The 27,399-nt window shown below is 36.8% G+C and overlaps 3 protein-coding genes across 3 annotated transcripts in view; 2 read left to right on the plus strand and 1 right to left on the minus strand.

The window, feature by feature from the left end:
* The window catches only part of LOC132306107 (vacuolar protein sorting-associated protein 41 homolog), a 52,724-nt gene extending 42,588 nt beyond the window's left edge, over positions 1-10,136 (minus strand). The window contains exon 1 of the mRNA XM_059803344.1: positions 9,678-10,136. Coding sequence (XP_059659327.1) covers positions 9,678-9,941 — 264 coding nt within the window. The 5' untranslated portion in view covers positions 9,942-10,136. The remainder of the gene's footprint in view (positions 1-9,677) is intronic.
* A 9,425-nt stretch (positions 10,137-19,561) lies between these two features.
* On the plus strand, positions 19,562-20,059 carry LOC132309033 (uncharacterized mitochondrial protein AtMg00860-like). The gene has a single exon (XM_059807386.1). The coding sequence runs from the start codon at positions 19,562-19,564 to the stop codon at positions 20,057-20,059; it is 498 nt and encodes a 165-aa protein (XP_059663369.1).
* A 1,269-nt stretch (positions 20,060-21,328) lies between these two features.
* LOC132309034 (uncharacterized) lies at positions 21,329-22,623 on the plus strand. The gene is made up of 2 exons (XM_059807387.1): positions 21,329-21,755; positions 22,616-22,623. Exons 1-2 carry the CDS (start codon positions 21,329-21,331, stop codon positions 22,621-22,623), a joined length of 435 nt encoding a protein of 144 aa, XP_059663370.1.
* Positions 22,624-27,399: the final 4,776 nt, after the last annotated feature.

The raw sequence follows: 27,399 nt of genomic DNA on the forward strand, positions 1-27,399 counted from the left end.
TGGTCAGTCTCTAAATACTGAGACTTTACTTCCCTTGCCTATTATTTCTGATGTTCATAGCTCTTCCAGCACATCGCATGGGCCTAACATAAACAAACCACTCCAAGTATATAATCGCCGACCAAGGGAAGCTACACTTGTCCCCACACACCAATCGTCTGCTTCAGTTGAGGTTCCTTCCCATGATGATCTTCCTATTGTGTTACACAAAGGTACTCATTCTTGCACTTCTCATCCCGTTGAACATGTCTTTTCCTTTGCTAATTTATCTCCGTGTTTTCAGTCATTCGTTAGTGCTTTGTCTTCTGTTTCGATTCCTCACTCATATCTTCAGGCATTGTCCTCTCCTGGTTGGAAACATGCTATGAATGAGGAAATGGCAGCTCTTCAGCAAAATGATACATTGGACTTTACTTCTCTACCTCCCGAAAAGCAAGTTGGTTGTCGATGGGTATGTGCTATCAAATACCATCCTCATGGTACAATTGAAAGGCTAAAGGCTCACTTGGTAGCTAAAGGATATACTCAGACATTTGGGGCTGATTATTTCGAAACTTTTTCCCATGGCTCGCCTTACTTCTATCTGTGTTCTTTATCAATGGCAGCTATTCAAAATTGGCCTTTCTATCAGCTGGATATTAAAAATGCATTTTTACATGGAGATCTTCAAGAAGAAGTTTATATGGAGCAACCACCTGGGTTTATTGCCTCAGGGGGAGTCACATCTGGTGTGTCGATTAAAGAAGCTATCTATGGATTAAACCAGTCTCCAAGGGCATGATTTCATTGGTTTGACAAATTTAGTGATGTGGTGAGTAAATATGGATTGAAAAGAACTACATCATATCACTCTGTTTTTGTAAGACATTGCAAAAGTGGTATCATCATCCTAGCAGTTTATGTAGATGATATTGATGTGACAAGGAATGATAAAAATAGTACAGAAACATTTTTTGAGCAAGCATTTTTATTATTTAGGGCTCACACGTATTGAGAGAATACCTCAAAATCAATTGTTTTAATCTGTAACTTAACAAAAATAAAAGGGAAAAAATAATAATAATAATAAAATCAAGTTGTAATGGGGACAAAGCTCCGGGGCCTGATGGTTGTACTATGCGTTTTTTGTTGGAAAGCTGGGCGATAGTAAAACATGAGGTAATGGATACTTTTCAGGAATTTCATTCTTTTGGCGTCTTTGAGAAGTCGCTTAATGCTTCATTTATTGCCCTTATCCCCAAGAAGGGAGGCGCTTCTGACATTAAGGATTTCCGTCCAATTAGTTTGGTGGGTTGTATTTACAAGCTTATTGCTAAGGTGCTTGCTCTAAGGATGAGGGAAGTAATGGATAGGATTATTTCGGATTCCGATAACGCCTTTGTTGGAGGACGACAAATTCTTGATTCAGTTCTTATTGCTGGCGAATGTGTGGATTCCAGATTGCGAAGCGGTATTCCTGGAGTTTTATGCAAACTTGATATTGAGAAAGCATACAATCATGTGAATTGGAATTTTCTACTCTGTTTGTTACAAAGAATGGGGTTTGGAAGCAAATGGAGGAAGTGGATCGAGACTTGTCTTTCATCTGTCAAGTTTTCTATTCTTGTGAATGGCTCTCCTGCTGGTTTCTTTGGTTGCACTCGGGGCATAAGACAAGGCGATCCTTTGTCATCTTTCCTCTTTCTTGTTGTTATGGAGGGATTAAGCAGACTTATGCGCAAGGCAGAAGACCTTGGATTTATTAAGGGTTTCAGAGTGGGTAGAGACTTAGCCCATCAGATGGAGATTTCTCATTTACTTTTTGCAGACGATACCCTGGTTTTCTGTGATGCTGATGTGTCTCAACTTCATTATTTGAGATGCATCCTAACTTGTTTTCAGGCGGTCTCCAGGCTAAAGGTCAATGTGGCTAAGGGTGTGCTTGTCCCAGTAGGGAATGTTCAGGATTTCTCCTCCTTAGCTGCAGTTCTTGGATGCAGGGTGGGTTCTTTTCCTATTCCTTATTTGGGGTTGCCCTTAGGGGTCTCTTCAAGGATAGTGGGGAGTTGGGATTCAGTGATTAACAGGTATGCGAAGAGATTAGCAGGATGGAAAAAGCAATATTTGTCCAAGGGGGGTAAAGTTACTCTTATTAAGGGTACGTTATCGAGTCTTCCCACTTATTTTCTTTCTATGTTCCAAATTCCTTGTTCCTTTGCGGATAGGTTAGAAAAAATTCAAAGGGATTTTCTATGGGGAGGAAGGGGAGATGAGTTCAAGTATCACCTTGTCAGATGGGAATAAGTTTGCAAGCCTGTGAAATTGGGTGGACTTGGCATAAAACGAATAGTTCCTTTCAATCAAGCCCTCCTAGGTAAATGGTTATGGAGATATGAAAGGGAAAGACACCGTCCTTGGCATAGGTTAGTTTTCTATCGGTTTGGGGAAGAAGATGGAGGCTGGTCTACACGTCTGGTTACTCTTGTGGGAGGAGTAGGGATGTGGAAGTCCTATTCGGAAGGGTTAGGACGCCTTTTCTGCTCATATCAGATTCAAAGTTCGTGATGGACGTCGCATTCGGTTTTGGGAAGATCTTTGGTGTGGTGATCAACCACTATCTCGTTCATTTCCTAGATTATTTAGTATTGCAGTTGATAAACAAGCCTTTGTAGCTGATTGTTATCGTCTTAAAAGCAGTGGGATTACGTGGGATGTACACTTTCGGCGCTCTTTTCAGGATTGGGAGATAGATGAGGTATGTGTTTTTTTGGATCTTCTGTATCGACAGGAGGGTGTTGGCAGAGGAAATTATGATTTGATTTGGGATCCTTCTTCCCACGGTCGTTTCGAAGTAAGATCCCTGTTCTTATGTCTGTCTCATTTTGATAATTATGTTTTCCTGTGGAAAACTATTTGGCGATACATGGCTCCAACTAGGGTGGCTTTCTTTGTTTGGATCGCTGTTTGGGGAAAGATTTTGACAATTGATAACTTAAGGAAAAGGGGCAATTGTATTGTTAATCGGTGTTGTCTATGCAAGAAAGATGGGGAGTCTGTTGACCACCTCTTTATGCATTGCCCTTTGGCGAATGACTGTTGGAATCTTATTGTTGGGTTGTTTGGCTTGTGTTGGGTAATGCCACGATCTACTAAGGAATTGATTCATGTATGGAGAGGTTGTCGCGTGAGAAGGGATGTACGCGATTTCTGGAGAGTTATCCCACATTATGTCTGGTGGTATATTTGGAAGGAGAGAAATAGTAGATGTTTGAAGATAAAGAGTCGTCTACGGCAATGGTGAAACATCACATTCTTTGTTCTCTATTCAATTATGTGAAGAGGAGTTCTTGCTTTTCTTCTGATAATTTAATTATTTTTTTGGATTCTTTGGAGCCTTAGTCCCGGTTCCATTTTTGTAAAAGGGACGCGTTCCCCTTTTGAACGCCTTTTTATGTTATTATTACTTATCAAAAATAATAATAATAATAATAATAAAATCATAAATTTATACTTTTGTGTCCAAAGAACTTATTTTATAAATTCCGAAAAAAAAAAAAAACTTATTTTATCCCAATGAAAACAAAGCAACTATCCTTAATTTTTACATGACAGATTCATTTAGTCCAATGCTTCTTTTTTCTTTTTTGTTGATTTTTTTGGTTGTAGGAATTACTTTGAATATTCTCAGGCTTCATGTTCTTAAGGGGTCTCATGAAGTTCTATGCAGATGTCAGTAATTAACAAAACCACAAACCTCCTCTATTCTAGACCTGCACAAAACCACTAGGTTGCCCCGACAATGACTTAAGAAGAGGAGTGAATTGAGTCATTAAACATGCTTAGCAACTTGTAGAGATTTAGGGCAAATACTCGTAGCACAAAACAGAGTCTGTCAATGGAATATTTGTGTGTCCACTGAGTATGCATTTGGGTGCTCAAACTCTTGTGCATAAAATAGAGTATGAAGGTGAAACGGAGTCAGTTGGGTGTATACTGCACTACCAGTTTTGAAACGAAACAAGCACAGAAACAAAGTATGCAATGCTAAACAAATAAGAGTTAAGTGATAGAGAAATTGCAAACTCAAGACACCAAGATTTACAGGGTTTGGCACCTGCCTACCTACATCCTTGCCTCCAGGAGCACCTCCTGAGGATTTCCAAGTCATGATCTCACTTCTCTTTACCAGGCAGAGAAGAAAACGTTATAATATCTTTTCCCAAGCTAATAGAGAACCTTTACAATTGCTCCACGAGCAGCCTTGCTGAGTGAGCAGCACCCTCTGAGACTTCCAGAAGGCCACATTGACCGTCAATCCAATCTTTCTCAAGATATTACAATATTCAGCTCATATAATGATGTCCCATTTTTCAACTGATAATACAATGAAAACCTCACTACAAGTTTTCTCTCAAAAGAAAGATAAACAATCAAGCACTCTTGTTCTCTAGAGTAATGGATGAAGCAAGTGATTTAAGCTCAACTTCTAATGTATGATATCTAAAGACTTTTTCAGATTTTCAATGAAGATTCAAAGTCCTGTGATTTCTTTTCGAAGGTTTTCCCTCAAATCTGTCTCTAGCTTTTATGAAAAGATTTCACAAGAATGCCCAAAAAGCTTTTTCAATGACGTTCAAAATGGAGAGCTAACCTTGTATATAATCTCAGTCCAGATTCTAGATGTTAGAGAGCTTCAAGACTGTTTGGAAACAGGTGTAAATGGAGCGGGAGCGGGAGCGGGAGCGGGAGCGGGAGCGGGAGCGGGAGCGGGTGCAGGAGCGGGAGCGGGAGCGGGAGCGGGAGCGGGTGCGGGAGCACGAAAGCGACAAAATCTAAAATTTGGTCAGAGCGGGAGTGCCTCAAGAGCGCTTTTAACCTTTTATGCTATTATATGTGTAACATGTTTTCAATATTTGTGTGAAATAATATAAATGTAATTTCATAACCACTAGAAAATCTGTTTGAGCTATAAGTGATGGAGAACAATGGCAGAAATCTTTAAAGGTGTATAAAAGGCACAAAAAGGAGGATTCTAAGATTCAAGCTGGCATAGGTTAGATAATACGGGTCAACATGGAAGTTTTGAATAATTGGGAGCTTGGTCAACTTTTAGTTACTTTAATTATGCTATTAGGTAAGTATTGATTACCGTAATTATGGGGTAATCCAAGGGTCAATTGATTGCCTCAATTATGGGGTAATCCTAGAGTCAAAAATTGATTACCTCACTTATGGGGTGATTACTTTTATTATGTTAGAGTCAAGTATTGATTGCCTCAATTAGGGGTAATGAGGTAATCGAAAGGTCATAATATGCTATAAAAGGGGTAGAATGTAATCTTGGTGAATCAGTGAATGAATGAATAAAAAAATATCCTTGAGATTTCTTTGTGAGTGATTCACAAATTATGAGGGTGTGAGGCCTTCTCTAAGTGTGATACCTAGGCCCTATTTAAGTGATTCCGATAGGTTATTGTTTTCTGTTGGTGTGATGCCAATAGGATTTTTCTTTTTTTCAAATCCTTTCTCTTTTTTGAACCATAATTTGTTTCTCTAACCCTAATGGTGTGATGCCAATAGGCAGCTCTTATTCTATTCTCCTTAATTTCCTACATTTCTACTATCAAACCTCCAAATTTCAGTCCTAGTTCTTTGAACTTTCAGCCTCTGAATTCTTTAAGTTCTTAACTATTTAAGGCTAACCATATTTCTTCTATGTTAAAAAATACAAACATTATTAATAATTAAAATACAAAAATTATAGCATATTTTTTATTTGTAAAGAAATGCAACCTCAAAAATCTATATATTTATTCTAAATTCTTAAAGAAATATTGATTAAATTTTCGTGCATGAAATGAATACTTTAAAGAAATATAAATAAACGTCTTAACTAAAAAAAATTATGGGTATAATTTGTTTATGAATGTATATATGTCTATACACTGTACACACGCATTTAATATTTGTAGACTTAATAACATAACAAAAGTGATCAATATAAAGCAAACAACAATATGACAAGGATTTGTTATTCTTCTTTCGTATTATAGGTTTATTCTTAGTTCTGCATATTTCTAAATGTTTTTATTTAGTATTAGGTACATTTTGGTAATTGCCTTCAATAATAAATATCACATGTAGTTGTCCATAATTCAATGAATGAGAAATCGTTTTGAATTCAAGGATTCAAAGTTGAATTCGTGAATTGACAAATTGAATTCATGAATTATGGAAGAATTTGATCCAAGAGCGCCAATTCGTGTGTAGAGCATGAAAGCGGCACCCCTTTGAAAGGATTGTGTGACTTAGGTTCCAACACAAGCGTCTATTCTGCATTAGCAACAGTCTGGCTGGTCTAACTTGAGAAACTGAGTTCCTAGCTGTAAGCCAACTCGTTAAGGGGAAGACGTCCCTTGTGGTTTCCATAGATGTCCCATGGCATGGCCTGTCCTATGTACTTTTGATCTTATCCATTAGCGCGGCCACGTCACAAGGATTAAGGAAGACTTGTACAAACAAGTAATGTTCCTCTTTTATGATAAGTAAAAATGTATTAGAAAGCGTTCAAAAGGCGAACGCATTCCAAGAACTACACAAAAGCCGAAGCCAAAGAAGAGGGATCTCAAGTGAAAAAAGAAGTAATGTTCCTTTTTCACTGTTTGCATGTTTTTGAATTAAAGCATTCTGGGACTCAAAAATGAAATCAAGTGACCCCTAAATAACTTCCTTGCCATTTCATTTTAAAATTCAACTTGAAAGCATGGGCTGAGCTCTTTTTCTCTTACGGGGCCTAGAGATTCAACACCATTCACTTCTTGAGTGATTAACTTACATATTGTAGTCAGACATCCACGTACAGTCAAGAAAAGCTTGGCCATTAAAATCAAGTTTTGTCTTCAAGCCCACTTTTAAGTCCCAAGTCTTAAGCCTGAATCATCATGCAACATACCATCACTTTACATCGATTCTAGCTCTCACCAACCACACAGCCCCATGGTCTTGAACATCATCTTCAATATAGAGTTCCTTCACCATGTGCTTGATCCAATTTGTATGCTACTGGGTACTTGAGCTCAAATAATTTCCTGAATTACATCACACTCAAGTGGACAATTAAATTCTGACATTAATAATTTATTATCGTCAAAATCACCAAGTTTCACTTGGTTTGAAACCTTGGGGACAACACACTATATGAGGATAAAGTTCTAAGAACAACCAAGACATAGTTTTAATAATATGAAAACTTGAAATGTAGTTTGATGCAAATTGCAAATACCAGCGATTATGACTACAGAAGTCTATGGATGTCCTAAATAACATTTCATATAAAAGAATATACTACTAATAAAAAAGCACTAGAGGCAGTGTGCCCTGCTTACACACAAACTACAAGGGGAGAAGCTGCTACACTAGAATCCTTCCGTGTAGGATGAGTGTCCTAAGAACTACAAATAATAAACATTGTAAAAACACTGAGAAAACTAAAAGAAAAAGTGTCCAAATTAGTCATATAAACAAGAATCTCCATATCCTCAAACGTATGCCTATTTCACTCACACTGCACACTCCACATATGATAAAATGGCCAATCTGCCAATCCTGACCAAGTCTTTTCATAAAACAACAACAACAAAGAAGATCCTCCATGGACTATTGTGTAATCCACTGTATTACAAAGAAAGAAAGAAAGTTGTGCTACAACTCACACTAGCGGGAAGAATGTTTAAGGCAATTAATGGCTCTTCATTCTTCTTGTGCATGCAACACCAATTCTTATCATCTTACCTTAATTTCCAAATTATCCATCATCAACATAGCCTCCCAAGGCACATGAGAGAGAGAGGGGGGAGGGAGGGAGGGACTTGAGAAGGCACTTTAGCCTTCAAAATACCTTCGAGGAGAACTTGACCTCTCTCATTCACATAAAACCCTATAAAATCTCACTCTAAATAGACCATTAAAAAGATTCCACTTCAGAAAGTCCATCCTATTCTCATGCATATAAGGGCTATATAGTGCCCCTAAGAATGCATCCACCAGCTCCAACTCACTATTATGAAAAAATCTAAAAAAGGTGTGGCCCCCACAACATTCTGATGATAAGACAAGAACCCCTCTGTCAGATGAAGTCTCAAATATTGTTCTAATGGTTTGCACATCTGATGGTGTGCAAAGTCAATAAAATTTCATGATAGAGATAATCGATTCTGTTATGTTACGCCCAGTATGGCCCTGTGTCCACTACACCACGTTTGCGTCAATGCCGAGTCCACGTCTTCGACTTATGGTTCATACAACTAGCGTTCAAATGCTCTACAAGACTATAAAGCCCTTCAAGGACTTCTTAAAGATAAAGATAACGCTGATGGGGAAGCTAAGTGCCCGTGACAGTGATAAACGCCAGCAAACAAGTTTGGAGTGGAAAATTGCTAAAAGTACTGATATGTACAACTTTAAACACTAAAATACAATTTTTCCAAGTGAAATTCCTGAGAGTTAATAAAAATAAAAATAAACTTATCAAAAAACAAATCCTCAAGTATATGAAAGAGTGAACAAACGCAAGAAAGATTAGTTACTAATCAGCCATAGAGAGGAAAGGTTCTTTACTAGGTAAATCCATCAATCCACAAAATCGTCTACATGCTAGTAGAAAATTTGCACCCCTGCTTGTCCCAAAATGGCGCGGCCCAATAGGAAAAGCGTCCAAGAGTTAAAAATAAGAATAGATCCAAGATTCCTAAATAGACAACCATCGGCATTGATGTTTTAGTAAATTGAATTCGCTTTGGACCACTAAGCCTAAAAGACTTAACAAATGAGCTAAAACGAATATCGGTTTGAATTCTATTAGGCTCTGTTCCTAATTGACGTGCTAGAGTCTTTATTTGGATAAATCAATTAATAGTTTTAATTGCATAAGTTCTAGGGGGTTTTGGCTTCTAATTCTTTAATTTTTTTACTTTTTGATTATGTATAAATTTTCGCACATTTCGAGCACAAAATTGAACTTTTGTTGGGTGTTTATATATATATAGATATATATATTAAAAATAAAACACAAGCCAAATACACATTAAAGATGTTTCCGGAATGGTAAACACAGGTCAGAAATCAAGTGGCAGTCTAATAAAAAAACCTAAACTCAATAGAATAGATGATTCAGCAGCCTCCTTGAGGAGACCAGGTTATTGCCTTGGCAAACTTCTCCACAGAAGAAAAGGCCACCTAATAGCAATGTCAGGAGTAAGTCATAAATAAGTCCAAGGGTCAAATGAGTGGTGAAACAACCGGCTTATTTTACCAAAGACTTCCAATTCCTACCAGAATAAACTATAAACAATTTAGAGACTTGAATCAGCTTAAGCACAACAAAGTGATGACTGAAGAGAAACTCTTAAAGACATCCATAACACCAGCTATGAAACTAAATTGTCCAATTTGCAATGCTAATAACTAGTAAATGTAAGGATCCAAATATTCACCATAAAATAATAATAACAATAATAACAATAACAATAACAATAACAACAACAACAACAACAATAATAACAATAACAATAACAATAACTTATCACAGTTTCCAAAATTAAAAATATATAAATTGAAATTCTCAATAAAAGGCAATTCAATTCAATTGATGAGTACAAAATAAAATTCAAAATTAATATATAATAATAATAATAATAAACCTGATTGCCGAGGAAATCGAGAATATGGACAGTGCCATCGTGAGTACCCAGAGCGATCATTCGCTCCGCAACGGTGATACACGAAGCTGCATCGCTGGATAGAAGAGAAGGCACACTGCCCCCCATTCTCTGGTACTTGAGCCTCGGCTCATCCTCCTCTTCCTCTTCTTCCTCCTCCTCTTCTTCTTCGTCTTCTGAAGAATCTTCCTCTTCCTCTCTCTCGTCATCTCCTTCGATTCCATTCTCTGATAGCTTCGGAGACATTGTTAAACTCTCTCTGACCGGATTTGGATTTCGATTTGGAAGAGAATTGAAATGAAGCGAATGATTGAAAGACAGCGAGATCGGTTTGGTTTGGGTATCCTTTTAAAAGCTGTTTTGGGTGGGTTTAGGGATGTGTTTAACGGGGCGCAAATCCTCTGATGCGATTATCCTGCAGTTCATGCTGTCCATTACAAGTAACGTCGCATCACCATTTATAAATAGGAGCCTAAAGCATGGTGTAAGAGGATAACATTACTATTTAAAAAGGTAAATATTTTTTATAGCCAAATACCTCGTAATCATTTAACTTAAAAAATATATGGATAATTTTATTAACATTTCTAGTAGTTTGGTGAAATATCAGTCTAAAATATTTTTTGAAAATAACTATCACTCACATCACAAATATTTGCTTCATTTTTTACTCACACCCCAAAAGTTAGTTGACAAGTGTGTCAAATCACTTTTTACATGTAAAAAGACATTCTTACCCTTTGATTTTGGTTTGACCCACTTAATGACATGTTTACCCTCATTTGACTTTAATTTGACTAATTAAATTATTTTTTTAAGTATTTAAATGACATTTTTACCCCTCCCCCCCCCCCCCCCCCACACACACACACATATATATATATATATTACACACAAGCACAACACCACCACCAACACCGGCAACCACGACCAACACCGGCGAGGATTCCAATTTTCCTTGACACCACCACCAACACCGGCGACCACCACCAACACCGGCGAGGATTCCAATTTTCCTCATATATATATATATACACACACACACACACAAGCACAACACCACCACAACACCGGCGAGGATCTTGGCGCAGGAGACGGTGGCGCATCAGGTGAAGGAAACGACGGCGGGGCAGGTAAGCCATCATGGTGACGAGCTCCCGGGCAACGACGGCGATGATGTCGGCACAAGAGACGACGGCAGGGCAGGCGAGATCGAGGGCAGTCTTGGCGCGGACGAAGACATTGAAGGCGTCGCCGGGGACGAAAAGGTTGATGTTGGACCGGCGAGTCACCAAAGCCTTTCTGAAATTGGAGGTTTTTTTACAGAGAGAAAGGGGAAATTCTGAAATTGAAGGTTTTTTAGAAAGAGAAGGGGAAATTCTGAAATTCGTCGTCGCCCATCACCGTCGGGATGTCGGATTACAACCTCGACGGCCATCACCCATCACCTGCCTTGCGCCGCCCATCATCTGAAATTCGTCGTCGCCATCATCGTCCGAGTTAGACTCGGTGGTGGCAAAGGTCCGAGTTAGCACCTCCGCTGGCGACACACCACCATCACCATACCGCCACCTCCACCAACGTGGTCTTCAATTTTCGGTTGAGTGTGTGTGTATGCGTGTGTGTGTGTGTGTGTGTGTGTGTGTGTGTGTGTGTGTGTGTGTATATATATATATATGACTCCCCAGAAAAGAGTCATTTTAATTGTATAATTTAAATAGGGGTATAATAGTAATTAGGTTATCTGATACTTTGGAATAAATGTGATTAAAAAATTAGGGACAAACATGTCTTTTCCCATGTTTTTAACGGAGGCTGTAACGGAAAAGCGAAAATGGACCTAAGTGATAGTTATTTTCGAAAGATATTTTAGACTGATATTTGGCCAAACTACTGGGGGTGTCAGTGAAATTATCCCAAAAATATATAAAGCATGTTGAATTAAGTTAGATTTAGGTGCGATTATTAGTTTTTCAGCAGTACGTGAATACCTTTTTTTTTATGGCAAAGGTGGTGACTATAACAATTAATATTAAATTTTGTTAAATTTTTTTTAAAAGATATGTTAAATAATTTATACCTAAGTGTATGTTGCTTTAATATTTGAACCCAAAAAAAAAAAAAAAAAAACAAAGAAAGAAAAGAAAAGAAAAGATGTGGCTCTTTTCATTATTTTTGGAAACAATAAGTGTTTTGTTTGTTGTCTAAAGTTAATCCAAGTGATTTTAATTTTAGTTTAAATTCTTTAAATTAACATGTTAAAGTGTTTTTAAAATACTTTAATTTCAAATTATAATATAGATGATATGTTGAATTGAGTTACATTTGTATGTTACATTATTTAGTCTGCAGTATGTGCATACCTTATTTTGAGGGTGAAGATACTTATAAATGGTGGAATAATTGCCAAACACAATCTTGGTGTCTATTAATTGAAGTAAAACATGATCAAATATAGATTACTTAACACTCACTTCAGGAGACAGCATGGGAATCACACTTGCGCCTATGTATAACGAGTAGCGTTGCTACATAAAATGATAGGGAAGACCGAAATTTTAGCCGAATCTAGACGTGGACCTAAACTTTTTGAATAGCTTACTCACAAATAATGGACGGTAAGAATTCGAGTTCCCATAAGAACAAAATGATTTTTTGAGATTTTTGTTAAAGGAAAAAAAAATTATTTGAGTATATGAGAGTCTAAAAATTCTTATAATTTAAAATTTTATTACAAATTGTTCATTGTTAGTTAATTTTGATCAATTTTTTTTATAAACTATTAAATTGAGCTAGCAAATCGCTAAAATTCTAGGATACATAATATGACGTAGTAGACTCTAGTAGTGAGAGAAGCAAAGGAAAGAACATCTGATCCGTGCACACATGAAAGCGTTGTGGTCCTGAATTGTTTATTTATACAAGACATGAGTTGGGTCGGTTAGGTTTTCAGCTAACCTAGTCGTTTAATGCCTTTTTGGTGCAGTTTTAGACGGTTTGCTTGTATTATTATTTATTTGCAATGAGACAAGAGAGCCGTGACGAAAGGCACTTGCCACCTGCCCTTCCTTTTATCCCTCTTTAGTTTCTAGTACTTTGTTTAGGATTACCAACCGTGGTCACTTTCTTTGGGGTCAATTTAGATGGGGCTTCCAAATTTAATAATAATTCAGTATTTCACGATAAGATGTTATAAAAAAATAAAAATTGGTTTTATAATCATATATATATATTTTTTGGTCTAATTAGACTTGACAATAGGCTTGGGCACAGGCTGAAAATAATCACCACGCCCCTTACATATAGTGTGAAACTATATATTTTTGATAAATTCCAGACTTGGATTGCAAGTAAATGCTTTAATTCTATTCATATTTTTACTTATATGTCATATTGTGATTAATCTAAATCATGCAGTATGTTGAAATATATAAGTATTTTTATATAATTGTGGAGCAAAATCCTCCACCAATTATGGTGATCCAGTTAATTTTCTTTCAATTATAAATATTTTTATATAATGGTGGAGCAAAATCCTCCACCAATCTTGGTGCCTCCTTTGATTATTGTATATCTTCCATATATTCGTATCTTTACCATGCCTTTATATATGCTCTTTGTACTCAAGCGATATACAGACCTAAATAATAAAATGTAGCACTTAGTAGCTCTTTGTCCATAGATGTAGGCCCTGAACCATGTATATGCCTGTGTTCCCCATCTTTTTCTTTTTCCTTTTCATATTTGCATTTATTATTTCCGCATCAAATTTTAACATGGTATCAGAGTCAGGATAAGAATTTTTTTTCTTTTTCTTCTTCGTATTCCGTATTCCGAATATCGTATTTCGAATTTTATTCTCGTTGTTAGTTTAAATGGCAATTACTTCAGGCGCAGCTACCGTACCAACCCCGACTCCGGCACTGCAGATCATAGTTCACCAAGACAATTCTGCATTTTGGTGTGTCGTGGAGTCAAGTATGCAAAAAGAGGTGAAGTGTGTAGTGTGGCCAAGTTTAAATTTAGAGAATGCCACTACCACTACTAACTATAAATGTAGCTAGAGTAAGTAGGGATCGTCCCAAGGGAAAGGAAGTGTATTTTTGCTTGGAAATCAATGTCGGATTAGTAAGTCAAATGATCAAAAGATGGTTTGATTGGTTAATTAAACTAAGATACAATTAAAATAATGCAAGTGAATAACAATCAAAAAATTGGGGAAAAGATATAGGAGAGAGGGGTCTTGGGACTTAGAGTTCACCACTAAGCATCACCTTCCTAGACATTCAATGTTTGATAGATTAGGGGGATTATATATTGCAAAGGAAAGTGTGTGTCATTAATTACATTATCAAGAATGGATAGCCAAGTAAGCATATATAGTTTAGCCAAACTAGTGAATAGCACAACATATCAAATTAAGCCATTATTCCTTCCTTTAAGTCCACAATTAATGCAAATTCATCAATCTAGAGAAATATACTACTTGTATTCATGAGTACGGAACATCAAACAACAAGCATGGATTGTCCACCTATTTAAGAAAATAAGGTAATTACACTACAACTAAGCTAATGACATGAAAATTAAACTGATTAAACTAAGAAGGTGACACAATCCATCAAGAAATAAATATGAATCATCAAATAAACCACAAGAGTAATCTATTTAAGCACCATGCCTTGACCATCACTAGATTCATAGTGTGACAACCTTAAATTTTAATTAAGTCTTCCCTATGTTTAGGACCAGAATTACATGATTTTTAATTTAATTTCTTTCTACCTATTTTATGAGTTGCATTTTCAACATTAGTACATCCCTAATTGCTTGGAATTTATTTAAATGCATCAGAAGTCATTAACTTGATTTCTACCTATTTTACACAGTTCGTTTGCAATTTATAATTCCTTAATTGTTTAGTATATATATTTTTGATCTGGTATTTAATTTATAGTCATAAGTTTCATTTAATTTTTCTATTTTACTCATGGGATGAATTTAGTTGTTAACAAAAAAATAATAATAATAAAGAAATAAATAAAATGGGTAGGGCCATTGAGTGATTACTTTTGGAAATGAGGGAGTATTGGGATATTAATAAAAGGTGGTTTAGTGGGTTTGCATGTGGCAGCATATAGGGGATCCAGAACTAGGTGTCATTCATATGCAAAAACTTGGAGACACGTTTAATTATTTAGCACTACACTTGTAACTAGTTCCCTCATAGTTGTTGCATGCCAAACCAAAAAGAAAACTCCAAGCCGTGGGTTGTCTGACAGAGAGAAACAAGAACAAAAAGTGAAGAAGAAGAAGAAGGGAGGCTAAAAATGTAGGCATTTTACCCTCACACCATCTAATCTCACCACCTCCAGTTATTACCTTCAATTGGGTAGGGATTCTTTAACTCTTGCAGCCTTGAGAGTTATTTCTTTAAAGTTCTGTTTCTCAATTTAATGTTCCATGAAATTATAGTTTTTCTTGCTGCAAGTACATGATTTTCTTGTAGTCGGATGCTTGATTTTAGCTAAGATATTATACATATGCTTGGTCATGATCCGAGTTTTGGTTACACACAAGTATTGCTTATGATTTTATTTTAGAACTCTACACAAGTAAATGTTTTCCAATCAGAACTTAGCATGTTAATAGACTGATGTATATTATCAATTCTACGCCAAAATAATTCTGCTTAGATTCTGGAATGTTGTAATTAAGTTGTCTTCAATTGTTTAGGTTGAATTATTCTATTACTTAACTTTGGGACTAGGAGGATGATGTTCCGGCGAAAAGGGTGAGCAATTAGGTATGAGCTACCCATTGGTGGAAGACCATAAACCCGAAGCGGTAGACCCTAGATGGGTATTCAGAGTTGAATCCCTACTAGTCGAAGGGGGAGAGATAGTTGGGATCACTCTAATTGAAGTAAAGTTGTTTGACAAAAGGCGCAAATGAAGATTAGCTCTTTACTAACTCACTTTAACTCTTAAATGGTTTTGGAACTAGGATTTTCTTTTAGCTACTTTTTTAATTCCATCATGTTATAATTGGTCTTGGTAGAAACTTGGCCAACTATTCTCGTGTAAATCAGATCATGTACCTAAAACCTCATGGAGGCATTTGTGAAAGGCTTTCCTACTGGGTATTGTCTAACCCTTTTTATTTTTCAGGTCTTGGTGCTCAAGATGGCGATGCTAGACCCGAGTTGTAGTTCCCATAGATGGGATCCTTTTGTGGAGCATCTTGTGCTTGGTGTTTTTGTGTAAAATATTAGCCTTAAGTACTATATTGTTTATGTTTGATGCCTTATGAAACCATGTTAAGGTCGTGGTTGCTGTGCTAGAGTGACGATGACAACGTGCTCTCTACTATGTGTTCTTTAGGACTGGGTACTGTATCTAGATGTTTTGTGTATAGCCTGCTAATGGTAGCATATGTACTTAGTGACTGGGCATCAGAGCTGTGACTCTTTATTTTGGGTGTACAAATTTGGACTGAAATTATCTTTCTATGGATGACTTTATGCAACGTATATATTCTTAGCATCTTTAGAACTTTGTTACACCTATGTATTATATAAGTTGTTCATGGGATAAACTCTGAATTTCTATTAGAGGGGTTTTTTTTTAATTATTTAAAGAAGAAACAAAAAAATCTGTTTTAAAATTTCTCTAGTTCTTGCCTGGAAATGAATTTTAATCAGAGGTTGTAGTGCTTCAAATGCTGTAAAATTTTACCATATGTTTCCCCTTTGTGTATAAAGTCTCTCACAAAATTTTTATAATTTTTTGATCAGTTGATATTTTTTTTTAAAATCTTATATCATCTGCTGTTTGGTTTCTGGTCACGGTTTGGAAACTGAATTTGAGAAAAGAATTTGATAGCCTTCCCGACATCAATAAATTATGAAAATTTCCAGTTTTATTATTTCAAGTGTCTAGTTTCTAAAGGTTAAGGCCCCAAAATTTTTATTGGCTTTCTAAAAGACTAAGCAGGCCAAAGTTTTGCACTTGGTTCCAATTCAGCACAAGCTGTGAGAGCCTTCTTCCTTCCAAAAACTATTTTCCTTGGTGTTTTTCTAGCATCCGGGAGTGGCTCCGTCACATTGTAATCTGAGTCTAGTTTCTAAATAATTTTAGTTTGCTTCATTTTGATAATAATTGAATTTTCTACGAATTTTTAAGTAATCGCTGCGCAGAATTTTCTTAAGTTGAGAACTGCTGTTCCATTTTTTTTTTTTGTTTTAACCTTATTATCATGCCCTATGGTTTTGGGGTGTGACAATTTTTGGTATCAGAGCTTAGGCTGTAGTTCCTAAGGGGTAATTGACATTTTGTGACAACATGCTGTAAAATGTAAATTAAATTGCATTTGAATTTGTTAGATGACACATGAACCTTACTTTGCCATATATGTGCTTGTTTGCTAAACAAAATTGCAACTTGATTAATTGAATATTTTGATGCTTGCACATACGTCTGTTCTATAAATATGTGTACACCATTTTGTTTAACTAGTTAGTTACTTAAGTTGTGTTTGATAGCTAAGGACGCCAAACCAGTCACTAGGGCCTCTAGCTCTTCGCTCATGAATGAAGAAGGACTTGAGCCAGTCACTAGGGCCTCTAGCTCTTCGCTCATGAATGAAGAAGGACTTGACGGGGTGTTGCTAGCACTCCGAGGACTCCCAGCTATTATGGAACGGCTAACTCAAATAATTACAGTTCCCAAACAACCTAGGGAGCCAACTGTTGCAGAAAGAAAGATGGAATTCCTCTCAAAGTTTCGAAAGCTGGATCCTCCAAATTTTCATGGGAACACTAGCCATGACGTGTGTGATGCTGAAAGATGAATAAAAAAAGTCAAGAAGTTATTTGAAACGGTTGGTATGCCAGAAGAATTCAAGGTGTGCATGGCATCTTCGTTACTTTTTAATGAGGCTGATCATTGGTGGGACACTATCAAAGCAAGGCACGACGTGTGAACTATGACATGGCAAGTTTTCGAGGAGCATTTTTATGCCCAATACTTTCGGCAGGTTGTTCGTGAGTCCAAGCTACAAGAGTTCATCAACCTCTCCCAGCGAGATATGACAGTTTCGCAATACGAAATCAAATTCTCAGAATTGAGTCGTTTCGGACAATGTTTGATAGCAATTGAGGAGATGAAAGCTCGCAAGTTTGAGAAGGGATTGAGGCATTCCATACGAGAGAACGTAGTGGCCCTGGGTTTACGGGAGTATACCAAGATTGTAGATAGCGCACTATGGGTGGAATATGAAGATAATGAAAATTAGAAGAGGCAAGGGAAGTATCGGGGCCAACAAACTCAGCATCGTCGACCTTCTAATAATTGGAGTAGGAGTGAACCAATTGTAAGTGGAAATGGCACACAAAACAACTACAACCGAGGTACTAATGAATGCTTCCATTGTGGTAAGCGGGGACATTTCAAACGTAATTGTCTACCCTTGCAATCAACTTTAAGAGGTGATCAAAATCAGTTCCGAACTTCTAATCAATCTCATGACTCAAAGGCAACAACAAAGTACGGGACAACACAGTCCTAGATCTGTGCAACCACAAATCAACCCCACCCGCCCTACAAGAGGAAGGAGTTCAACCAGAGCCCAAGGCCTCAAGGCCGTGTGTTTTACATCACGCCTGCTAAAACTAAAGGACAAGTCGGCAATGCTGTGGTTGAAGGTATGATTATGGTTTTTCATACATGGGCTCGCATTCTTTTTGATACGGGATCATCTTATTCTTTTATCTCTACATCATTTGCTGCATCATTGGGGCTAGAATCTATTCCTTTAGACTGTTCTCTTCTTATAGTTTTTCCTATGGGAGAGTCTACCATGATCACTAAAGCTTGTAAATCTTTTATCCTTTCGATAACGAGTTGTTCCATGGAAATTGATTTGGTTTTACTTGACATGTTGGAGTTTGATATTATCCTTGGAATAGATTGGTTGTCTTCTCGTCAAGCCATTGTAGATTGTTATCGCAAGAGTGTGACATTTCAAGTGGATGATGGGAGTGTTCTTTGCTTTCAAGGAGATATGCATTACATGTCACCTATTTCCCCTCTAAGTTGTTCACATTAAAAGGGAAAAGCTGTAATTTTGTGGGTTTTCTTACTTCCATATGTGGGAAACCAAGTTCTTTTTCACACGTTGTCCCTACTCCGGTAGTGAGTGATTATGAAGATGTTTTTCTAGCCGAGCTGCCAGGATTACCGCCAAAAAGGGAAGTTATTTTTTCTATTGAGTTATATCCTGGCACCGTACCAATCTCTACCTCTCCTTATCGTATGGCACCAGCTGAGCTACGTGAACTTAAGAAACAACTTTAAGAGTTGTTGGATAGAGGATTTATCCGGCATAGTGTGTCACCATAGGGTGCCCCGGTGCTCTTCGCCAAAAAGCATGACGGCTCTTTACGTTTGTGCATTCATCTGAAACTCAACCGAGTCACAGTAAAGAACAAGTACCCTTTGCCACGAATAAATGAATTATTTGATCAGCTTAAAGGCTTAACATTCTTCTCCAAAATTGATCTCCGATCAGGTTACCACCAGTTACGAGTAAAGGAAGAAGACATACCAAATACGACATTTCGAACTCGTTATGGCCACTACGAGTTTCTTGTCATGCCTTTTGGATTGACTAACGCCCCAGTTGCGTTCATGGGTTTAATGAACCGCATTTTTTAGCCATATCTTGATCAGTTCATAATTGTTTTCATTGATGACATTCTCATCTACTCGAAAACTCGATAGCATTACAAGCAACATTTGAGGACAGCCTTGCAACTTCTTTGAGAACGTAAATTGTATGCCAAGCGAGAGAAGTGTGAGTTTTGGATGACTGAGGTGAAATTCTTAGGCCATGTGGTGTCTAAAGAGGATATTTCCGTTGACCCATCTAAAGTGGAATCTATTATAAACTGGGAAAGACCCAGGAATGTCCCGAAAATAAGAAGTTTTCTCGGATTGGCAGGATATTATCGCCGTTTTATGGAGAATTTTTCTCGAATTGCTGCTCCTTTAACACGTTTGACTAAGAAGGGTGTTAAGTTTGAATGGACCGATGAATGTGAAGCTGTATTCCGGAGCTTGCAACAAAAATTGACGTTGGAACCTGTACTTATTATTCCAAACAATGAAGATTGCTATGTTGTCTATAGTGACGCTTCCTCTAACGGCCTTGGATGCGTTCTTATGCAACAAGGAAGGGTCGTAGCATATGGCTTACGCCAACTTAAGCCATATGAGACATGTTATCCGACTCATGACTTAGAAATAGGAGATGCTACTTGTATGGTGCAAAATTTGAAGTCTACTCCGACCACAAAAGTTTAAAGTACTTGTTCACTCAAAAGGAGCTGAATCAACGTCAACGTGGATGGATGGAATATATGGAAGATTATGACTTCACACTACACTATCATCCGGGAAAGGCAAATGTTGTAGCTAATGCCTTAAGCCGTAAACATCAAGCTATAAGCTACAATTGTTCTATTAAGGCATGGAAAACATGGGAAGTTCTTAAAGATTATAACCTGTACTTGGGAGAAAGAAACGGAGCAGTTTATGCTTTCGCTATGGCAGCCCGACCCTCACTTCTTCAACAAGTTGTTGAAGCACAACATTATGACACTGAGTTAGAGAATATAAGAGGGCAGATTTCTAATGGGACTGATATACCAGAATGGTCTTTGTATGCAGATGGAAGTCTACGTTTCAAGGAAAGACTTGTGGTGCCTAATGATGCTATAATCAAATGAGAAGTCTTGAATGAAGCTCATCGTTCCAAGTTCACTATCCATCTAGGGAGCACAAAGATGTATCAAGATTTACGCCGCCATTTTTGGTGGAAGGGCATGAAGAGAGATGTAGCGGACCATGTAGCCAAGTGCCTCACTTGTCAAAAGGTCAAGGCGGAACACCAACGGCCAGGTGGACTACTTCATCCCCTTCCCATTCCCAAGTGGAAGTGGGATTGCATCATGATGGATTTTATAGCTGGATTACCTAGAACACGAAATGGTTATGATTCGATTTGGGTTATTGTGGATGGGATACGAAATCAGCTCATTTTCTTTCAGTTTGTGCCACCGATTCATATGAAATCTTGAGTGAGCTTTATATTCAGAAAATTGTTTGTCTTCACGGCATACCATTGTCAATTGTATCTGATAGAGACCCACGTTTCACTTTAAGATTTGGAAGGGACTGCAATATGTATTAGGGACAAAGTTGGATCTTAGCACGGCATTTTACCCACAAACGGACGGACAATCAGAAAGAGTAATCTAGATTGTAGAAGACATGTTGAGGGCGTGTGCCTTAGACTTTAAAGGCAGTTGGAGTGATCATCTACCTCTAGCTGAATTCGCCTACAATAATAGTTACCAAGCAAGCATTGGAATGGCTCCATATGAGGCTCTTTATAGAAGGCCATGTCGATCACCAATTTGTTGGGCTGAGAAGGAAGAATCCGTTCTAGTTGGACCAGATTTGGTGCAGCAAACCACAGAAAAGATTAAGCTTATAAGAGATCGTTTACTCACAGCTCAAAGTTGATACAAAAGCTACGCTGATAGGAGAAAGAGACCCCTTGAATTTGAAATGGGAGATTATGTTTTTCTCAAAGTTACGCCACATAAAGGGATTTTCAGATTTGGAAAAACAATAGGGAAATTGGCTCCAAGGTACATTGGTCCCTTTGAGATCATTCAAAGGGTATGTGAAGAAGCATACCGATTGGCTTTGCCACTTCAGTTTTCTCATGTGCATGACGTCTTCCACGTCTCTATGCTACGAAAATATCACCCGGACCCCTCCCATGTTGTGGAATGGCACAACTTGCCTTTAAAGGAGGACGCATCCTACATTGAACAACCCATTCAAGTGTTGGATCGGAAGGAGAAGGTCTTACGCAACAAGACCATTTCATTGGTGAAAGTTTTGTGGCGACACCATGATGTAGAGGAGGCAACATGGGAGATAGAATCTGATATACGAATAAGATTTATGCATCTCTTCAAAGATTCAGGTTTGAACTTTAAATTTCGGGGATGAAATTTCCTTAAGAGGAGGAGAATGTGACAACCTTAAATTTTAATTAAGTCTTCCCTATGTTTAGGACCAGAATTACATGATTTTTGATTTAATTTCTTTCTACCTATTTCATGAGTTGCATTTTCAATATTAGTACATCCCAAATTGCTTGGAATTTATTAAAATGCATCAGAAGTCATTAACTTGATTTCTACCTATTTTACACGGTTCGTTAGCAATTTATAATTCCTTAATTGTCTAGTATATATTTTTTTGATCTAGTATTTAATTTAAAGTCATGAGTTTCATTTAATTTTTTCTATTTTAGTCATGGGATGAATTTAGTTGTTACCAAAAAAAAAAAAAAATTAATAATAATAAAGAAATAAAGAAACAAATAAAATGGGTAGGGCCATTAAGTGATTACTTTTGGAAATGAGGGAGTATTGAGATATTAATAGAAGGTGGTTTAGTGGGTTTGCATGTGGCAGCATATAGGGGATCCAGAACTAGGTGTCATTCATATGCAAAAACTTGGAGACACATTTAATTATTTAGCACTACACTTGTAACTAGTTCCCTCATAGTTGTTGCATGCCAAACCAAAAAGAAAACTCTAGCCGTGGGTTGTCTGACAGAGAGAAAGAAGAACAGAAAGTGAAGAAGAAGAAAAAGGGTTCGGACTAAGGCTTAAAATGTAGGCATTTTACCCTCACACCATCTAATCTCACCACCTCCAGTTATTACCTTCAATTGGGTAGGGATTCTTTAACTCTTGCAGCCTTGAGAGTTATTTTTTTAAATTTCTGTTTCCCAATTTAATATTCTATGAAATTATAGTTTTTCTTGCTGCAGGTACATGATTTTCCTGTAGTCAAATGCTTGATTGTAGCTAAGATATTATACATATGCTTGGTTATGATTTGAGTTTTGGTTACATACAAGTATTGCTTATGATTTTATTTCAGAACTCTACACAAGTAAATGTTTTCCAATCAGAACTTAGCATGTTAATAGATTGATGTATATTATCAATTCTACGCCAAAATAATTCTGCTTAGATTCTGGAATGTTGTAATTGAGTTGCCTTCAATTGTTTGGGTTGAATTATTCTATTACTTAACTTTGGGACTAGGAGGGTGATGTCCCTGGCGAAAGGGGTGAGCAATTGCGTATAAGCTACCCGTTGGTGGAAGGCCATAAATGCAATACCCCTAATTTTAAAAGTATAGTCTCGGCATTTTATTATTTATTTTATTGCATTTTTATTTGTTTTATTTGTTTAATTGTTATTTTTGTTTGTTAATTGTTTATTTGATTTTTATTATTTGATATTTGACTTATTTAAATTAAATGGAATTAATTGTATTCTTTGTTTTATTTTCTCTAAATGAATTAAATGTTATAATTTTTAATTTGGAATTGGTTTAATTTTAGTCCTTGCTCTATTTTCTTTAAGTGAATGTAATGTTTTAATTAGGTAACTTAGTTTTATTAATTGGTAGCAGACATAAGATTATAACGTGGGTTTTGTTTTATCGACCGACTAGGGTTTAATTTAATTAGGGTTTCCGTCTTGTATTACCATTAGACTTAGGTTATATTTATGCCTATAAATACACAGTTATAGTCTATAGCAAGGGTTAGAGAAACCCTATTCACGTACCAAAGATACAGAGGGAAACAGAGAGCAGTTGTGAGAAGAACAGAGCAATTGCAATGAGGGTTTCGGCTGGGGATTCAAGTTCAGACCTAGGAGAAGGGGAGGTTGGGTAATAGGAGGCTTGATGGTATTCAGTATTGCCGAAAACTTAGAAACGACGCCGAGATTTCGTTACTGAAATCACAGGCAAGTTCTGTTCTTCCTCTCTCCCGTTGGCTTGTGTTCGATGCACACCTAGATGATCTCTAGGACTTTAACTGGATATTAAATAAATCTTGCATGTTTAATATATGTTAGATTATTAGCCTGTGTGTGTTTAGTTTTGATTGGAACTGTTGTTGCAAAATTGTATCCAGTGTTTAATCGTAAGCATGTTAAATCGGTAATAGTTTGTATGGTTCTTTTTAATGTAAACTATTTTAAATAAATAACTGGGAAGATATAAGATAAAATTTAGACCCTTAGGTTCAGTTTTTACCAAGAACAAAAATGGTGGAAGAGGCCGGAGACGAAGCAGAAGGCTGGAGGAGGTTCAGGCTCTCAGAGAGGGAGATAGCCGGCTCCATGGAAGAGGGAGCCGGCTCCCCCCAAGAGTAGAGCCAGCTCTAGGGGATGTAAAGTTGGCTCAACCCCTTTAGAGCTGGCTCCAAAAAGTTTTGGAGCCTGCTCTATTGTTTTTGGAACCTGCTTTACAAGTTTAAGAGCAGGCTCTCTCACGTTGATGTTTTCTGGACTTTTTTGGGCGTCGTTTGGATGATTTTAATTCTTTTTGAATTGTGTTGTGAGTATACTTGTGATGGCCCAAGTTTTTCAACCCGGTACGTCAGTGATGAACCGAAAGTTGACCCGAGAACGAGTCTAAAATGCAGAAGCAAAAGATAGATCCAAAGTTTATAGAGATATAGACCATCTCTAAGACACCAATGTGACCTTCCAAGAAGTCATAGAGTTCAAGGAGAATGAAAACGGAAACAAAGGTCGAAACGGACAAAAACCATTAACCAGGGGCAAAATGGTCAACTCACAACCCAAAAGAGAAACTTGACTCTAAACAAGTCAAATATGGTGAAAAAAACCTAACTTAATCATTTCATGACTTTCCAAGAGGTTTTAAGAACATTGGACAAGAATCCCACAAAACGCCCTTTTCCAGTTTAAGCGAAAACCGACACCCTCTCACTAAAACTTGAATAACTCCCACTGTGATTGGAATTTGAGAATGGAATTGGTACCATTGGAAATTTGACTCAAAATAAATGAATTTAGGCTCAAGAATCACCCCATTTGGATTTAAAACGAAGGAGTTATGGTCATTTGAAGTCGGAAGAACAGTGCTGAAACTAAACTGAAGCTACTCTCGGGATCTAGCTATTTCGGTCGACCAAAATGACCCATCGGACGACCGAAATGGACAAAATTTCAGTTGAAAACAAGCCTTTAAGGCTTGGTTGGTTTGATACACCAAAAGGAACCATCGGTCGACCGAAATGAGCCATCGGTCGACCGAAATGGCCCTAAATGCTGACTTTGGCTACTAAAAAGTGAAGTTTCAAGGTTCAAACAAAACCCAAAAGGCTTCGGTCGACCGAAATGACTCGAGAAAGTGCACTAACCTCCTGTTATGCATCCATTGCTGAAAGTCCACTTGGAATCCCCCATGGCATGTTTAATTTGCATTATATGCAAGTATGTGATGATGTGAACATGCGCCCAAGTGTAATATGACATTTTAAACATGTTACAGTGGCCTACGGCCTCATTACATTCCATTTACAAGATTTGACATGCCAAACCTCCAAGTTAGGAAAATTACATTTTATAGACAAATCTTAAACATGCTAACACTTGCATGTGAACAAGAAAGCCTTTAAAGAAACTTCAAATCTCCAAACCATCAAAGGTAAATGCCAATCTCCACAACTTGTAACCTGTACCTGAAATATGCCCCAGCAACGTAGGGGTGAGCAATATAAAGCTACTCATAGGAAATGAGCATGCATCGACCTACGTTTTACAATTTCATCACTTTAAGGTGAAACATGCTAAAGGGGCTCATGCCACCTAACATCTATGTCACAATGAGACTCAGGAAACATTCTAAGCTACTCATGCAATTGAAATGAACAACGGTATACAAGTATACATGCTCAAGTATACTAAATAATATTAAAACATGTTGTACAACATACAAACATACATTTCCAAGTATACTAAACCATATTAAAACATGATACACGACACTCAAGCACACATGCTCACAAGTATACTAAATCATATTAAATGGGATAATCAATATCTAACATACATACACAAGTATAAGATATATGTATAGAGTACTCATAAATTGAGTATATAAACATAAGTATACTAAGCTAAACACGTACGCACAAGACAAGTATACATGGCACAAGTATACTAAAATGAAATCCGCACACAAGACGAGCATACTAAGCGTAAGTACACTAGATAGAGTTTAGATACACCAACAAGGATATAAATTCAGGTATACAGTTTCAAGTATACTAAGTGAGATTAAAATACATAAGCAAACACCAATTCTCAAGCAACAAGTAATCCATGATTAACAACTTGAAATTGAATGCGAAAACAAAGTAGAAAGACTAGGACATGTGGTCATTAGACCAAACAAGTGTTTCCGGGTAATTACGACCCACAAGGCACTACCTAGTGTGCACATGCATAAGTTATTCCAGGCAATTACGACTCACAAGGTACTACCTAGTGCGCACTTATGACTTAGAAGACTCTTGTCTCCATACTACAGCCAAACCCTAGCCGTCACGTGAAATATGTCCTTACAAGCTTTCTAAAATCAATAAGTCCGAAACTTATACAAAAATCAATAAGTTAGACTAAACTTATACCAAATCGAATAATGCATAAAACCTTAAAGTTTCAATTCTAAAATGACATACATAATGTCAACACAAGTGTACAATTCATTACACAAGTCAATCATATATTCAATATTGGAAACAAGTTCTCATGAATATAAATTTAACAACAAGGCACTCAATGCTTAAAACATATCCAAGTGACTTCACAACAAGTCCATATCCATGATCTTAACATAGAAACAACTTCTAAAACATGATTAAATCTATGGATAAACAAGATAGAATTTAATTAAATTAAAATAATTAAACTCTCTAGATTTCACATCATTTTCAAATGGCCTCAATTTAATATATGTTAAAGGACAAATCATGGTCATTATATATATTCATTCAAAAGCTTAATTAAGCCAATGAAACCACTAAATAGACTTTAATTAATTCTCTTAATTAAAGTCTTTAAATTTTCAATCTCAACCAAATGCTCTTAAATTAAAGTATGTTAAACAACATGCCAAAACTTAATTTAGAAGCATAATACAACTCAATTTCATGCAAGGTATAGCCATGAACTTTAATCTTTCACAAAAGATAAATATTAATTAAAAAGTGCTATTCTTATTTAATTAATTCCAATTTAATATATGTTAACAAATATATTAAAACTAAACTTTCTAGCATGCCACAATTCAAATCAAAGTTATATATCATCATGACTTTTAAATCTTATACAAAGAAATAAAAATTTATAACTTTCTAGATTTGATACAAGGCATACATATATGTTGTATAATCATAGTAAACACATAATACAACACACAAATAATCCTAAAACATTCCCTACCTTCATTTGAGATGAAATCTCAAAGCCCCACCAAAATGAAAGTGCTCCGAATCCGACGAAACTTCTAGGTTTTGTCGGGGACAACACCGTGAACATAACCCCCACGGAAGCCCCATCAAAATCACAACTTGACTTCAAACTCGAACTCAAGAAATGGCCAAAACTGAATTCTAATAAGGGGGAATGGTAGAGCACATCGAGGGGAACAATAAACGTTAAGGCCGAAGACTTTTCATCAAGGAAAAGTGGACCAAAAGAGGAGAGAGAAGATGGCAGC

Source organism: Cornus florida, unplaced genomic scaffold (assembly GCF_030987335.1).
Source record: "Cornus florida cultivar Cherokee Brave unplaced genomic scaffold, ASM3098733v1 CherokeeBrave_3.0.0_Hap2_Chr05, whole genome shotgun sequence".
Lineage (NCBI taxonomy): Eukaryota > Viridiplantae > Streptophyta > Magnoliopsida > Cornales > Cornaceae > Cornus > Cornus florida.

What these genes read in the sequence shown, in the direction of transcription:
- LOC132309033 (XM_059807386.1), top strand. Translation starts at nt 19,562, where the DNA reads ATGACTGAGGTGAAATTCTTAGGCCATGTGGTGTCTAAAGAGGATATT.
- LOC132309034 (XM_059807387.1), top strand. Translation starts at nt 21,329, where the DNA reads ATGGGAGATTATGTTTTTCTCAAAGTTACGCCACATAAAGGGATTTTC.